This window comes from Scyliorhinus torazame, chromosome 3 (genome assembly GCF_047496885.1).
Source record: "Scyliorhinus torazame isolate Kashiwa2021f chromosome 3, sScyTor2.1, whole genome shotgun sequence".
In the NCBI taxonomy this organism is placed as follows: Eukaryota; Metazoa; Chordata; class Chondrichthyes; order Carcharhiniformes; family Scyliorhinidae; genus Scyliorhinus; species Scyliorhinus torazame.
This window is the reverse complement of record NC_092709.1, coordinates 8667710-8682484: the sequence shown is the minus strand read 5'-3', so window position 1 is coordinate 8682484 and position 14775 is coordinate 8667710. Positions and strand designations below refer to the sequence as shown.

At 50.2% G+C, this 14775-nt stretch overlaps 1 protein-coding gene across 1 annotated transcript in view; it reads right to left on the bottom strand.

The window, feature by feature from the left end:
* The window catches only part of arhgef38 (Rho guanine nucleotide exchange factor (GEF) 38), a 149980-nt gene that overhangs the window by 25858 nt on the left and 109347 nt on the right, over window positions 1–14775 (bottom strand). Inside the window, exons 8-10 of the mRNA XM_072495262.1 lie at window positions 10341–10463; window positions 6071–6409; window positions 2468–2620 (exon numbers count right to left, since the gene is read on the bottom strand). Coding sequence (XP_072351363.1) covers window positions 2468–2620; window positions 6071–6409; window positions 10341–10463 — 615 coding nt within the window. The remainder of the gene's footprint in view (window positions 1–2467; window positions 2621–6070; window positions 6410–10340; window positions 10464–14775) is intronic.

Here is a 14775-nt window from a genome sequence, read left to right as displayed (position 1 = left end):
CCAACAAAACAAGAAAAGCACTCGACCATATTAATTAATGAACTTTGGACTCATACATATGATTTGGACTTATTGTGTAATCATCACTCATCATGATTTGTACGTGTCATCACTCATCTACCTATTTTGTTCAATTTTCTTTTAACACTGTACAGAAAATATGTAACACGAAAAAAGGGGGGATGTGGTGATATGCATCACTGTAAATACACAAGGGGTTAATGTAGATACACTAGAACTAAGTAAACACTAGAGGGAGCACCAGAGACATCATGACACACAGACATTCAACCAATAGGTCAGTAAGATAGGACACGACCAATGGGCAGTCAAGACACCCAGAGGTGACACTACCACAAGGGGGCTACCCATATAAAAGGACAGGGCATACATGCTCTTCCTCTTTCCATAGGCGACTCTCAGAGAGACAGGGGCAGATCAGGAAGCATCACACCCCCCGTATGGATTAGAGCAGACTGGTTAGTTAGATCGAGTTACTGTAGTAAGATTAGCAGGAGAGTCGAACCCAAGTAGGAGAATTGTTAACTGTTCAATAAATGTGTTAAAGCTATCTCCAAGTCTGAACCTTCCTTTGTCAGAGTATATATCAAGGAAGCAGCTTATGCTACGTGAAGAAGCAGAACACAACAGAGATCAAAAGCTTGCCCTAGGTCTTAAGGAGCATTTGTACAGGGGAGAGAGAGCTGGAGAGGATGGGAGCTTTAGAGAGGGAGATTCCAGAGCTCAGGGTCCCTGCAGGCACCTGAGCTCCCATCGTAGGCTACCAATAGTGCTTCAGGTAGTCTACGATGGGAGCTCAGGTAACCGCTCCAGTATGGACCGTGAACATTGAGTTCGACAATTTCAACAACTTCAGACTGTGAACTCTCTCCACATCGATCCGTTTCCCCCTCACCATTGTCTCCCCCCACCCCACCAGGGCCATCTGCTTCCTGTCCTACGTTGTCCTCAGACACACTGCTGACCCTGGTTCTGCCATGAACACATTCTAATCTCTTAATGTGCCACTATCTTCGTCACCTCATCTAGAACGGGGCTGGTTTAGCACAGGGCTAAATCGCTGGCTTTTAAAGCAGACCAAGGCAGGCCAGCAGCACGGTTCAATTCCCGTACCAGCCTCCCCGAACAGGTGCCGGAATGTGGCGACTAGGGGCTTTTCACAGTAACTTCATTTGAAGCCTACTTGTGACAATAAGCGATTTTCATTTCATTTTCTGAACGAGAGGTCATAGCCTCAGGATAAGGGGTAGCCAATTTAAAACAGATTTGAGGAGAAACTATTTCTCCCAAAGGTCGTGAATCTGTGGAATTTGCTACCCCAGAGTGCGGTGGATGCTGGGACAGTGAGTAAATTTAAGGAGGAGTTAGACAGATTTTTAATTGGTAAAGGGTTGAAGGATTATGGAGAACGGGCAGGACGGTGGAGTTGAGGCCAGAATGGGATTAGTCATGATCGTCCTGAACGGTGGAGCGGGCTCGAGAGGCTAAATTGCCGACTCCAAGAAATAACTATTCTTGGCACCTGAGGCGGGGGGGGGGGTGGTCTCCCGGCTCATCAGAGTGGTCGGGCTCTGGGCAGGATGGTAGCCTGGCACTCCTGCTGCTACCCGGGCACCTTGGCACTGTCAACTGGGCACTCTGGCAGTGCCACCCAGGCACTGCCAGGCTGGCAATGGCACTGCCCAGGGTGCCAGGCTGTCAGTGTCAAGGTGCCCAGGGTCGGCAGATTGTCCATGCCAGGGATTGGGCCTGGGTGAGCCCTGCCCTTATGAGGTGCGGTGTGGGGGGGCTCAAGGACCCCACAAATTGTAAGTTGGGGCGTTGGGTGGGTCCGGAGGCTGCGGTGGGGTGGAGGTGGGGGGGGGGGGGGGGGCAGTTGAGAGACTGGGGCTGCATTTAAAAATGGAGCCCCGATCTCCTGTACTGACCAGCTGAGCTGGAGGTAAGTGTGAACGCCAGAAAAAAGGTCCAGTTTGACAGCGGAATCATTCTTGGCGCTGTAGGCACAGAGATTCACCACGCTAACTGCGTCCAAAACCGGACTCTGTTTTCTTCCTGTTAACTTGTCTTTCTGTCCACAACATCTTTGTCAACCTCCACCTATCACTGGCCCCCTGTCCAGCTCCACTGCTCCACCCCACCCCTCGCCCACAACAGTGTAAATCTCACCCCATTTCCAGTTCTCTCCAAGCTCTGACAAAGACTGGAAACGTTCGCTCCCGTCTCTCTCCACAGACGCTGTCAGACCTGCTGGGACTGTCCAGCGTTTTCTGTTTTTGTTTCAGATTCCGCAGCAATTTGCTTTTATTTTCTGAAGATAGTCGGCATCATCCAATCACCGAGAGTTGGAAATACCAGCCGGTACGGAAGGCATTTTAGACTGTCCCTTGGTGTTTATAAAAATGTTGGTTGTGCATCTTGATGAATTGGGACACTGGTTACTAACCGTGGGGGCAGGCAACCTTTTCTTCAACCGTTCCTCTAAACTGGCCCTCCTTTCAATCGTTCGATGAGACCCGAATTCTTTACCAAACGACAGGCTGTGAATTTCCTCGATGGCTTGCTTTTGCCTGACCCGAACGCTGGCTGCCGGAGGAACCTAAAACGAGACAACAAAAGTGGGGATGAATCCGCAGCATTGATCAAAGTGTGGGGCGATGGTGGCGCAGTGCAATTGTCACTGGGCGAGTAATCCGGAGGCCCCGGCCTGGGTTCAAATCCCACTGCGGTAGCTGTTGGAATTCAACTAGTAGATTAGGATTGTTTTCGTTGGAAAGACGGCCGTTGAGGGGGGGACCTGATTGAGGTCTACAAAATTATGAGAGGTATGGACAGGGTGGATAGCAACAAGCTTTTTCCAAGAGTGGGGGTGTCAATTACAAGGGGGTCACGATTTCAAGGTGAGAGGGGGAAAGTTTAAGGGAGATGTGCGTGGAAAGTTTTTTACGCAGAGGGTGGTGGGTGCCTGGAACGCTTTGCCAGCGGAGGTGGTAGAGGCGGGCACAATAGCATCATTTAAGATGCATCTAGACAGATATATGAACGGGCGGGGAACAGAGGGAAGTAGATCCTTGGAAAATAGGCGACAGGTTTAGATAAAGGATCTGGACCGGCGCAGGCTGCGAGGGCCGAAGGGCCTGTTCCTGTGCTGTAATTTTCTTTGTCCTTTGTTCTTAATAACTGGGTTGACTCTTAATGGCCGAGCGAGCCACTCAGTCCAAGGGACAACTGGGCAACAAATGCTGGCCTTTCCAGCGACACCCACATCCCACGAAAGAAGAAATTTAAAATAAAAGGCACCCAAGGGGGCCAATCAGCCCATTATGCTAGCCCTTGCCCTTTGAAAGAACTATTCGATTAGTCCCATTCCTGTCGCCTTTTCCCTGTAACCTTGTTTCCAAGTATTTTCCCAATTCCCATTTGGAGGTTACTATTCAATCCATCGTCTTTTCCGCGGTGCGTTCCAGATCGCAGCGCCCGCGTTATATTAGAAAAAAGCCTCCACATTTCCTCGGTGGTCCCTTTGTCAATTGTGATAAATCCGTCTCCTCGTGCAAATAGAAAACCGTTCATCGAGAAGGCGGCTGGAACCGTGAAACCCTGAAAAGGCTCAAAACCGCAAACTCTACAGCGGAAGCAGCTCAAACCAAAGGGATCAACAGCTCCCTCTGATGCTGCAATGTAACTCTCTCTGTTGCGACCCACATTGCAAGCAGCGCTGACCCTGGACTCTCTGAGTCATCTCATTCTTGGGGAATGAAAGTAGTGGATATCCTCAACGATTTAAGAAGCAGGAGTCAGATGCTGACAAGGAGTTGAAGGCTCCAAATGTTCCTCTTGTTGCTTTCTGGACAGGGGGTGAGGGCGGGGCAGGTGGCAGGCAACCGGACCGGCGACACGATGGAGATAGTGTTGTTTTACGCGGCGAGGTGTCGCGATCTGGGAGGCGCTGCCTGAAAGGCCGGCGGGAGCTGATTCAATCGAACTTTCAAACGGGAATTGCACGGAGGGGGAAAAAAAACAATGCTTCGGATTGTGGGGAAAGATCAGGGATTAGTGAGACAAATTGGACAGTTTCCGAAGAGCCTGCACGGGACCGGTGGCACGAATGGCCTCCTGCTGTGTTTGGTGATTTTGTGACAATGGCTTTGGACGCCGAATGTGAGCTGATGATTGTGCTAACACTGCCACCTAGTGTGCAGTAATGGATGGCGGGCCTGTCAAAAGTAATACAGGCTCAGTGGGTGTTAACAAGATGTGAACTGCAGATATTAAAGTGTTTGTGTGGTCACAGAATATGACATAGCGCACGTAGGTACCTGCACTTAAAATCTCTCTATTAAGGGCTGTGATAACCTTTTTTTAGCACCTTATATATAGTGTAAGGCTGTGGGAACTAAAATCAGTAAACTTGGTGTTAAGAAGTGTTACCTAACGGTCTAACTCTGATGGTGCTGTCTCCTCGTTCTAGAGAGACTCTTCACCATATCCCTGTGTCTATGGATTTACGTTGTGTATCTATTGTATGCCCTGTGTTTTTTTCATGTAAGGAGCGATCTGTCTGGACTGTACGCAGAACAATGCTTCTCACTGTACCTCGGTACAGGTGACAATACGATCTGTCTGGACTGTACGCAGAACAATGCTTCTCACTGTACCTCGGTACACGTGACAACACGATCTGTCTGGACTGTACGCAGAACAATGCTTCTCACTGTCCCTCGGTACACGTGACAACAAATCGGAATCCAAATCTGCTCCCCACACCAGAGGATACACATTTTCTCCTCTACTGAATCTTTTTGATTGTCTTGAACACTTCAGCGAGATCATAAGAAAGGAAAGTGAAATGTACGACAGTAAGGTGCAGGAGCAGAAGTAGGCCATTCGGCCCATCGAGACTGCTCCGCCATTGAATGAGATCATGACTGATCTGATGTGATAATCCTCAACTCCACTTTCACGCCTTGTCCCCATCATCCTCGATTCCCTCACTGATTAAAAATCTGTCCGTCTCGGCCTTGAACATACTGAATGACCCAGTCTCGACAGCTGTCTGCGGTAAAGAATTCCACAGATTCACCACCCTCTGGAGAGAAGAAATTCCTCCTCATCGCTTAAATGGGTGACCCTCCTCACTCTGAGATTATGACCTCTGGTCCCAGACCCTCCCACACGAGGAAACAACCTCTCAGCATCGACCCTGTCAAACCCCCTGAGAATCCTATCAGCGTTTCACGACGGCGCGATCAGGGCCCGGCCACGCGCTGGAGAGGTTCACGCCGCTCCAGTGTCCTTACGCGGTGCCAAATGGGCGCCTCGCCAACCCGCGCATGCGCAGTTGGGGCAGCCCAATCCTGCGCATGCGCGGGGAACGTCTTACGCACGCCGGCCCCTCACCAACATGGGGCCGGTGTTCTGCGGCCGCGCGCGGAAGGAGGCCGGCCCGCCGATCGGTGGGCCCCAATCGCGGGCCAGACCCTATCGAAGGCCACCCCGGTGAAGGAGCCCCCCTCCCTCCCCCACAGGCCACCCCCCCAGCGTTCCCGCAGAGTTCCCGCCGGCAGCGACCAGAGGTGGACGGCGCCGGCGGGAACCTTTCGTGTCGTAGCGGCCGGAGAATTGCCACTCGCCGGTTCTCCGAGCGGCCCGGTGCGAATCGCGCGCTGCTGGTTTCCGGGGGGTAAATCGCGTGCGGGGGTCGGGGCAGCGTAGCGCGATTCGCGCGGCGCCCCGGCGATTCTCCCACCCGGAGTGGGGGGGGGGGAGAATAGCGCCCTATATGTCTCAATAAGGTCGCCTCTCATTCTTCTAAACTCCAATGAGCACAGTCCCAACCTACTTAACCTCTCCTCATAGAGAATCCCTCCCTACCCAGGATCAGCCGAGTTAACCTTCTCTGGACTGCCTGCAACACCAGTACATCGTACACAGAGAAACATGTTGGCTTGTCAATGGAACGAGAGATTTTCAAACAGTACATTTTTAATCAAATGGTTTCAGGGTGGATTATTTAAACCAATCCTCCTCCCCACAGGTGAAAACTCACCAGGATGTTCTTTACAGCTGGAGAGGCCTTTAATGCTGAGGTCATGAGGTCGCTGAAGACCGCCATAAAGCAGAAGATGCAGTTAGTTAGAATTTTCTTTGCCGCTTTGTTAAATGCCTGAAGCTCCTCCACCAACTGGCCATTGAGCGCTTCGTAGTCTTTCTTTGCCTCGTTCAGTTCCTCCGCCGCCCGTTTGTCCCTCACACTCTCCGACTGCTTGAGGCAACTGACATAATCAAGCAGCTTGTCGTAGCGTTTCTGTATCAGCTTCTGAGGGGCTGAAAATAGGACCTGTAACGTGGCCAGCGGCATCACAACCAGCCTTTCCAAATGGTCTTTCTGAAATGAACAGAGAAAATGGCAGAAAGGGTGTTTGCCTCAACATCGGCCCAGACAGATTCTGACCCACCCTGTCCCAGTCTGGGAACATCTCACATTTAAAATGTCTTCTTTGTGTTAAAAGCCTCATCCCTCCCTATCTCTGGAACCTCCTCCAGCCCCTTTATACTCCCTATCTCTGGAACCTCCTCTAGCCCCTACAACCCTCCCCATCTCTGGAACCTCCTCCAGCCCTGACAACCCTCCCCATTTCTGCAACCTCTTCCAGCCCTGACAGCCCTCCCTATCTCTGTCATCTCCATCAGGCCCTACTACTCTCTCTATCTCTGTAATCTCCTCCAGATCCTACAATCCTCCCCATCTCTGGAACCTCCTCCAGCCCCTACACCCTCCCTATCTCTGTAACCTCCTTCAGGCCCTACAACCCTCCCCATCTCTGTAACCTCCTTCAGGCCCCACAACCATCCCCATCTCTGTAATCTCCTCCAGCCCCTACAATCCTCCTATCTCTGTAATTTACCCCAGCCCCTACACCCCTCCGTATCTATGTAACCTCCTCCAGCCCTACAACTCTCCCTATCTCTGTAACCACCTCCAGCCCTACAACCCTTCCTATCTCTGTAACCTTCTCCAGCCTAACAATCCTCCCTTTCTCTGTAACCTCCTCCAGCCCCTATACCCCTCCCTATCTCTGTAACCTCCTCCAGCCCCTACACCCCTCCCTATCTCTGTAACCTCCTCCAGCCCCTATACCCCTCCCTTTCTCTGTAACCTCCTCCAGCCCCTATTCCCCTCCCTATCTCTGTGACCTCCTCCAGCCCCTACACCTGTCCCTCTCTCTGTAACCTCCTCCAGTCCAATAATCCTTTGAAATCGCTGCTTTCTTCCAGTTACCGCCACTTATATACCTCACGATTCCCATCGCTCCACCAGTTGCGTGTGCCTTTTGCTCCCTGGCCCTAATCTCTGGGATTCTTTTCCTAAACCTCTCCATTTCTTTGTCTCTGTCCTTCTTCAGAACACATCTTAAAACCTAACTCTTTGCAATGACCTAATGTCCCTTTATGTGGCTCAGTTTTGCACTCAGTCCCATGAAGCTCCTGTGGCGCAGTTTACTGTCTGAAAGACAGAGAGCTGAATGTCTAGACAAGGGGAAGGTAAGTTTAAAAATGTCACTTCACTATGGGATCGTTGGAGGGATTAGGAGAAGCAGGAATCTTTCCCAATTGCCCTGCACGGAGTCTTTGGGTCCACTAGGGACAAGGTGGAATAACTCATAAAAGTTGAATTTATTTCCTCTTTTAGAATTTTTAAAAATTCATTTTAGACATGAGGGTGACATTGACAAGGCCAACATTTATTGCCCATCCCTAGTTGCCACTGAGACAATGGTGGTGAGCTGCCTTCTTGAACCACTGCAGTCCCTGAGGTGTCGGTACACCCACTGTGCTGTTAGGGAGTGAGTTCCAGGATGTTGCCCCAGAGACAGTGAAGGAACGGCGATATATTTCCAAGTCAGGGTGGTGAGTGACTTGGAGGGGAACCTCCAGGTGGTGGGGTTCCCAGGTGCCTGCTGCCCTTGTCCTTCTAGATGGTAGTGGTTGTGGGTTTGGAAGGTGCTGTCGAAGGAACCTTGGTGAGTTCCTGCAGTGCATCTTGTAGATGGTACACACGGCTGATACTGTTTGTCGGTGGTGGAGGGAGCGAATGTTTAAGATGTTGGAAGGGTTGCCAATCAAGCGGGGCTGCTTTGTCCTGGATGGTGTCGAGCTTCTTGAGTTTGTTGGAGCTGCACTCATCCAGGCAAGTGGAGAGTATTCCATCACAGCAAGGTAGCATGGTGGTTAGCACTGTGGCTTCACAGCACCAGGGTCCCAGGTTCGATTCCCCACTGGGTCACTGTCTGTGCGGAGTCTGCACGTTCTCCCCGCGTCTGCGTGGGTTTCCTCTGGGAGCTCCGGTTTCCTCCCACAGTCCAAAGACGTGCAGGTTAGATGGATTGGCTATGCTAAATTGCCCTTAGTGTCCAAAAAGGTTAGGAGGGGTTATTGGGTTATGGGGATAGGGTGGAAGTGAGGGCTTAAGTGGGTCAGTGCAGGCTCGATGGGCCGAATGGCCTCCTTCTGCACTGTATGTTCTATGTTCACACTCCTGACCTAGTAGATGGTGGACTTGGGGGAATCAACGTGTGCGTTATTCATCGCAGGATTCCCAGCCTCTGACTTGCTCGTGTTGTCATGGTATTTAAATAGTTTTTAATTCCCCCTTCCAACTTCTTCCAGAAGATACAAAGGTCTGGGAACACGCACTAACAGACTCAAAAACAGCTTCTTCCCCGCTGTTACCAGATTCCTAAATGACCCTCTTATGGACTGAACTGATCTCTCCACACATCTTCTCTACTGAGTAGTGCTACACTCCTGTATGCTTCACCCAATGTCTATGTCTATGTATTTACATTGTGTATTTAGCGTATGTCTTTCATGTCTGGAACAATCTATCTGGACTGTACGCAGAACAATACTTCTCACTGTCCCTCGGTACACATGGCAATAAATCAAATCAATCAACTCAAACACAGCAAGCTCATCCACTCCTCCCTTTTGCAGCTTATGCAATTACTCCACATGTTACAATTCAGCCTTCATTCAGGATTCCCCGGGGGGCCGCACGGTGCCGCGGTGGTTAGCACTGCTGCCTCACGGCGCCGAGGGCCCGGGTTTGATCCCTGCCGCGGGTCACTGTCCGTGTGGAGTTTGTACATTCTCCCTGTGTGTGTGTGTGGGTTTCACCCCCCACAACCCAAAAGATGGAGAATTGGCTATGTTACATTTTTTAAAATATTCAGGATTCTCCAGAGATGGCACGGTGGCACAGTGGTTAGCACTGCTGCCTCACAGTTCCAGGGACCCGACTTCAATTCCGGGTGACTGTGTGGAGTTTGCACTTTCACCCCGCGTCTGCGTGGGTTTCCTCCGGGTGCTCCGGTTTCCTCCCTCAGTCCAAAGATGTGCAGGTTAGGTGGATTGGCCGTGCTAAATTGTCCCTTGGTGTTCAGCTTAGGTGGGGTTGTGGGGTTACAGGGATAGGGGGTGGGGGGGGCAGTGGGCGTAAATAGGGTGCTCTTTCAAAGGATCGGTGTACACTCGATGGGCCGAATGGCCTCCTTCTGCACTGTGGGATTCGATACCTATCATTACCTTTTAAAGGCTGAAATATTCTCTTTGTACCACAAGTTGGATAAAACTCTCTCCAAATTGGAGACTGTACACGTTCCCTGGGAGTGCAAAGTGCTCTGCTTATGCAGGAGTAGGTAGAGGAGAAACAGCATTCAGCCCCTCAAGCCCGTTCCTGCAATCAATTCGGTCATGGCTGACAGAGGGAGTGTCATTTTCTTTTTCAGTGACAATACCACTGCCTCCCCGGAATAATCAGAAGTTGCTCTGTTACCGATCTGATTTGTGTTACTATTGACACTGAATTGATTGGACATCTTCTTCCACCTTGACCTGGTCACCCAGATGAATGTAACCATCCATGAAAAATAGCAGACATTCTCCCAAAGGGGGTTGGTTCGAAAGCAGTGACAAGGTGGTCAGAGAGACAATCCACACAGGCACAGGGTTGTCAACTGCCTTTGGGTTATTCCACGTGCTTTTATCACGTGACCCCCGACCTCCAATCTGTGCACCCAAAGACATTTTCCCCACCCGCAATAATGTGACAACCGTACAAAACGGAACGTTTAAATCAAATTATGAAAAAAAAACCCACATTTTTTTACCCAGCCCCTTGGAATTTTCTCCCGGGTTTTGCTCCCAGCGCTGTCTAGGAGATTAATCTTTAGTTACTATTAGAGATCCCAACGCAACACTGGAGGAGTTGACAATGCAAACGTGAAGGGGGTTATATCATCATGTAGAGTACTTACAAAACTTTCAAAGGAATTTTGATAGTTCTTTAATTCCTGGAGGGAGTCAGCGTTGCCGTGGTCACAATCCTGTAAAGTTCTTTGAAGGCCGTGGACGTTTTGGACCGCTAATAACATACCGTCCTGAACAAGACAATAATCGACCGGTGACAAGTGCAAAACACAATAATTATCCTCGCGTTCAAAATGACTTGAAGGAGATGAAGTTTGTGGGTGGGGGATTCCATGGGCTGGATTCTCTGATTTCACGGCCATGTCTGGAGGAAGCATCTGGTCCTACGACCAAAAAGTCGGCGGCGCCCCCGCACCAATGCTCCGCTCCGGTGGGGGTGGGGGGGTGGGGGGGGGGGGGGGGCGAGCAGCCGCGCCACGTCAAGCCCCCGGCTTTACCTGCAGATACGGAGAATTGCCGGGTCCGTGGCTGCCCATGCTCCACGCCAGATTCACGAAGGTTGAGACCACGCGCGTCCCACGCCACCGGGAAGTCGGCCCATCGGGGGCGGAGCATCGGGGGAGGGCCGTCCCACCACCGTGCAGCATACCCCTTGAGTACCGTGTTTTTGAGGGGACGGAGCGTCGGAAAAACGGCGCCGCCACCGGTTCCGCCGCAAAAACGGATTCTCTGGCCGAGCGCCGAGTGCCATTTCACCACCAGCAATCGGAGAATCCCGCCCATTATATCTCAGATGTTAGGCCACAAGCTTTGGAATTTCCTCCCTAAACCTCACTGGCGCACTTTCCTCTGGAAACGGAGTCCTCGCAGTCAGCGTCCCAGTAATGCAGTCGGAAATTTTGAAAGTGCATTTTTTTGGGAAGTAGGAATTAACTGAGATATAACACAAATAAATGAAAGTCAGGGTCATTATAATAAAGTAATGTAAGTGAGCAAAGTAGAGGAAGGGCAAGTAATTTAGCGCAAGGGAGGTAAGTTGACAGTATTCTTATACAAGAATATTTTTTTGTTAAAACATGGAGTAAACAAGCAGCTTCAGGGGAGTCACAGCAGGCGAGCTCACACCCGTGATATGCTCCTCCTGTGCTATGTGGGAAATCATGGAAACTTCAGTTGTCCCTGGTGACCACGTGTGCAGAAAGTGTGTCCAACTTCAGCTACTGGCTAACCGCATGTCGAAGCTGGAGCTGAGGTTGGGGCCACTGAGGGGCGGTTACAGGGGTGGGGCGGGGATTGGGCCTGGGTGGGGTGCTCTTTCAGAGGGTCAGCGCAGACACGATTGGCCGAATGGCCTCTTTTTGCCCAGTTATCCTATGATTCACTGTGTAGCATCCATGATGCTGAGCAAGTCGTGAATAGCACTTTCAGTGAGGTGGTCACACCCACAGGTGAAGGCTGAACATGCAGTAAGGGCAGGGGTGACTACCAGGCAGAGTAGAGGAAGGCAGGTAGTGCAGGAGTCCCTCATGGCCACCCCCAGTGGCTGCCACTGCCTTCACCTACAGAGTCATCTCCCCCAGATTTGGATACTGTCGGGGGAGATAACTGTGTCGGGGAAAGCAGTGGCAGCCAACTTCATGACACCATGGGTGGGCCTCCTGCACACGAGGGAGGAGGAAGAATGTCTGGGTTATAGAGATTCAATTGTGAGGGGAACTGACAGGCATTTCTGTGGCCACAAAAGAAACTCCAGGATGGTATGTTGCCTTCCTGGTGTCATGGCCAGATATGTCACTGAATGGCTGCAGGGCATACTGAAGGGGTAGATGAATTGGCCACGCTAAATTGCCTCTTAATTGGAAAAAAAATCTTTAAAAATTAATAAATGTGAAAAGAAAATCTTTAAAAAAAAATAATTTTATCGGTTTCTGTGAGATCCCTCCCTCATCCTTCTGAACTCCAGCGAATACAATCCCAGCCGATTCAATCTGTCCTTGTGCGTCAATCCCACCATCCCAGGAATCAGTCTGGTAAACCTTCGCTGCTCTCCCTCGAGAGCGAGAACATCCTTCCTGATGAAATGGTCGAAAAGCAGCTTGCCGCGCGCAGCATGGCCGATAGAAGCTGGGAGACCTCACTCCTGGGATCTGCCTGGCTCGCAATACCGTGCGAGATCTAACGCGATCTCACGAGACATTGCAATGTAAATCCTTTGTATACGGGATCACTTTTTGGCAAATCTGCATATTAGAGCGAGACAGATGGTGACTTTAATATGCAGTTTCCTGAGGTACCCGGGGCATTGGGATCTATCCCCTTTGCCTTGGAGACCTCGGGTGAGTGCCGTTCTGTACTGGTCTCCAGTATTGAGGACCAGATGGAACGGCCCTCGTGGGGGTCTCCCAGGGGATTGGAGGCCAACAGGTGCAGGCCCTTTGGGAAGGGTGGCACCCTGGCACTGCTGGTGTCACACAGGCACCCTGGCAGTGCCACCAGGTGCCAGTCTGGCAATGCCGAGGTGCCCAGCTGTCAGGGGCACAGCCAGGGTGCCAAGCTGGCAGTTTTTATGTGGTGGCGATCGGGCCGACGTGGGTGTTTGGGGGATGCTGTGAGCGCCGTCCGGGAAACATGCGATTAAACACGTCCCCATTTGTTCCCATTTAGTTAAATCCCGCCCAAGGAGACTAAAACTGCACACAATATTCCAGGTGTGGCCTCACCAAGGCCCTGCTCCTGTACTCGCAACCTCTCGAAATGAAGGCCAACATACCATTAACCTTCTTTACCGCCTGCTGCACCTGCATGCTTACCTTCAGCGACTGGTGTACGGGGACACCCAGGTTTCGTTGCACTTTCCCCTCTCCTAATTTATGGCCATTCAGATAATAGTTTCCTTCTCGTTTTGGCTACCAAAGTGGATATCCTCACATTTATCCAAATTACACTGATCTGCCATTCATTTGTCCACTCACCCAACTTGTCCAAATCACACTGAAGTATCTCTGCTTCCTCCTCACAGCTCACCCTCCCACACAACTTTGTGTCATCTGCAAATTCATTTTGTTCCCTCGTCTAAATCATTAATATATATTGTGAATCGTTGGGGTCCTTGTACTAATCACAGGGAGTGCTGCACTGTCAGAGAGGAACTATTCAGCTGAGACATTAAACCGGGGCTCTGTCTGCACTCTTCACTGGTTGCAAAAGGTCCCATGACACTATTTCAAACTTGTCCGTGGAGTCCTGGGCAAATATTTATCAGTTGAATCAAAATAGTAAAACAGATTATCTGGTAATCCCACATGCTCTTTGTGGGATCCTGCTGTATGCAAATTGCTGCCGTGTTTCTTACATTATATCTGTGACTTGGCTTCAAAAATACTTCATTGAGTTTCAATGATGTTCCCTCTTCAGGGTGAATCCAGAATCAGGGACGCTGTTTTAAAATGAGGAGTCACCCCCTTATGACAGAGAATTTATTTCCTCTCAGAGGGTTATGCGACTTAGGAGCTGCCTCAGAAGGTCCTGAACGTGGAGTCATTGAGTAACTTTAGGGCGGAGGTAGATATATTCTTCTTGGGTAAGGGGATCAAAAGTTATCGGGGTAGATGGGAATGTGGGATTCGAACAGATTAGCCATCAACTTATTGAATGGTGGAGCGACTCGAGTGCCCGAATGATGGCTCGAGGGGCCACATGGCAGACTCCTGTTCCTATTTTGTATGTTTGTATATTGCTATATGTATATTTCATACATCTCTGCACACTGATCAAATCGGCACCCTGAGCATATTGAGACAAAGCTTTCCCGAGATCCAATAACTGGGACATTTTCTATGAAAGTTCATTGATCTGGAAGAGGAACTGAAGGCACTGTTGCTAAGTTTGCAGATGATACAAAGATCTGTAGAGGGACGGATAGTATTGAGGAAGCAAGGGGGCTGCAGAAGGATTTGGACAGGCTAGGAGAGTGGGCATTGAAGTGGCAAATGAAATACAATGTGGAGAAATGTGAGGTTATGCATTGTGGAAGGAGGAATTTAGGCATAGACTATTTTCTAAATGGGGAAATGCTTCGGAAAGCAGAAGCACAAAGGGACTTGGGGGTCCTTGTTCACGTTTCTCTTAAGGTTAACGTGCAGGTTCAGTTGGCAGTTAAGAAGGCAAATGCAATGTTAGCATTTATGTCAAGAGCGTTAGAATACAAGACCAGGGACATACTTCTAAGGCTGTATAAGGCTCTGGTCAGACCCCATTTGGAGTATTGTGAGCAGTTTTGGGCCCGTATCTAAGGAAGGATGTGCTGGCCTTGGAAAGGGTTCAGAGGAGGTTCACAAGAATTATCCCTGGAATGGACAGTTTGTCGTATGAGGAACGGTTGAGGACTCTGGGTCTGTACTCGTTGGAGTTTAGAAGGATGAGGGGGGATCTTATTGAAACTTACAGGATACTGCAAGGCCTTGATAGAGTGGACGTGGAGAGGATGTTTCCATTTGTAAGAAAAACTAGAAGCAGAGGACACAATCTCAGACTAAAGGGACG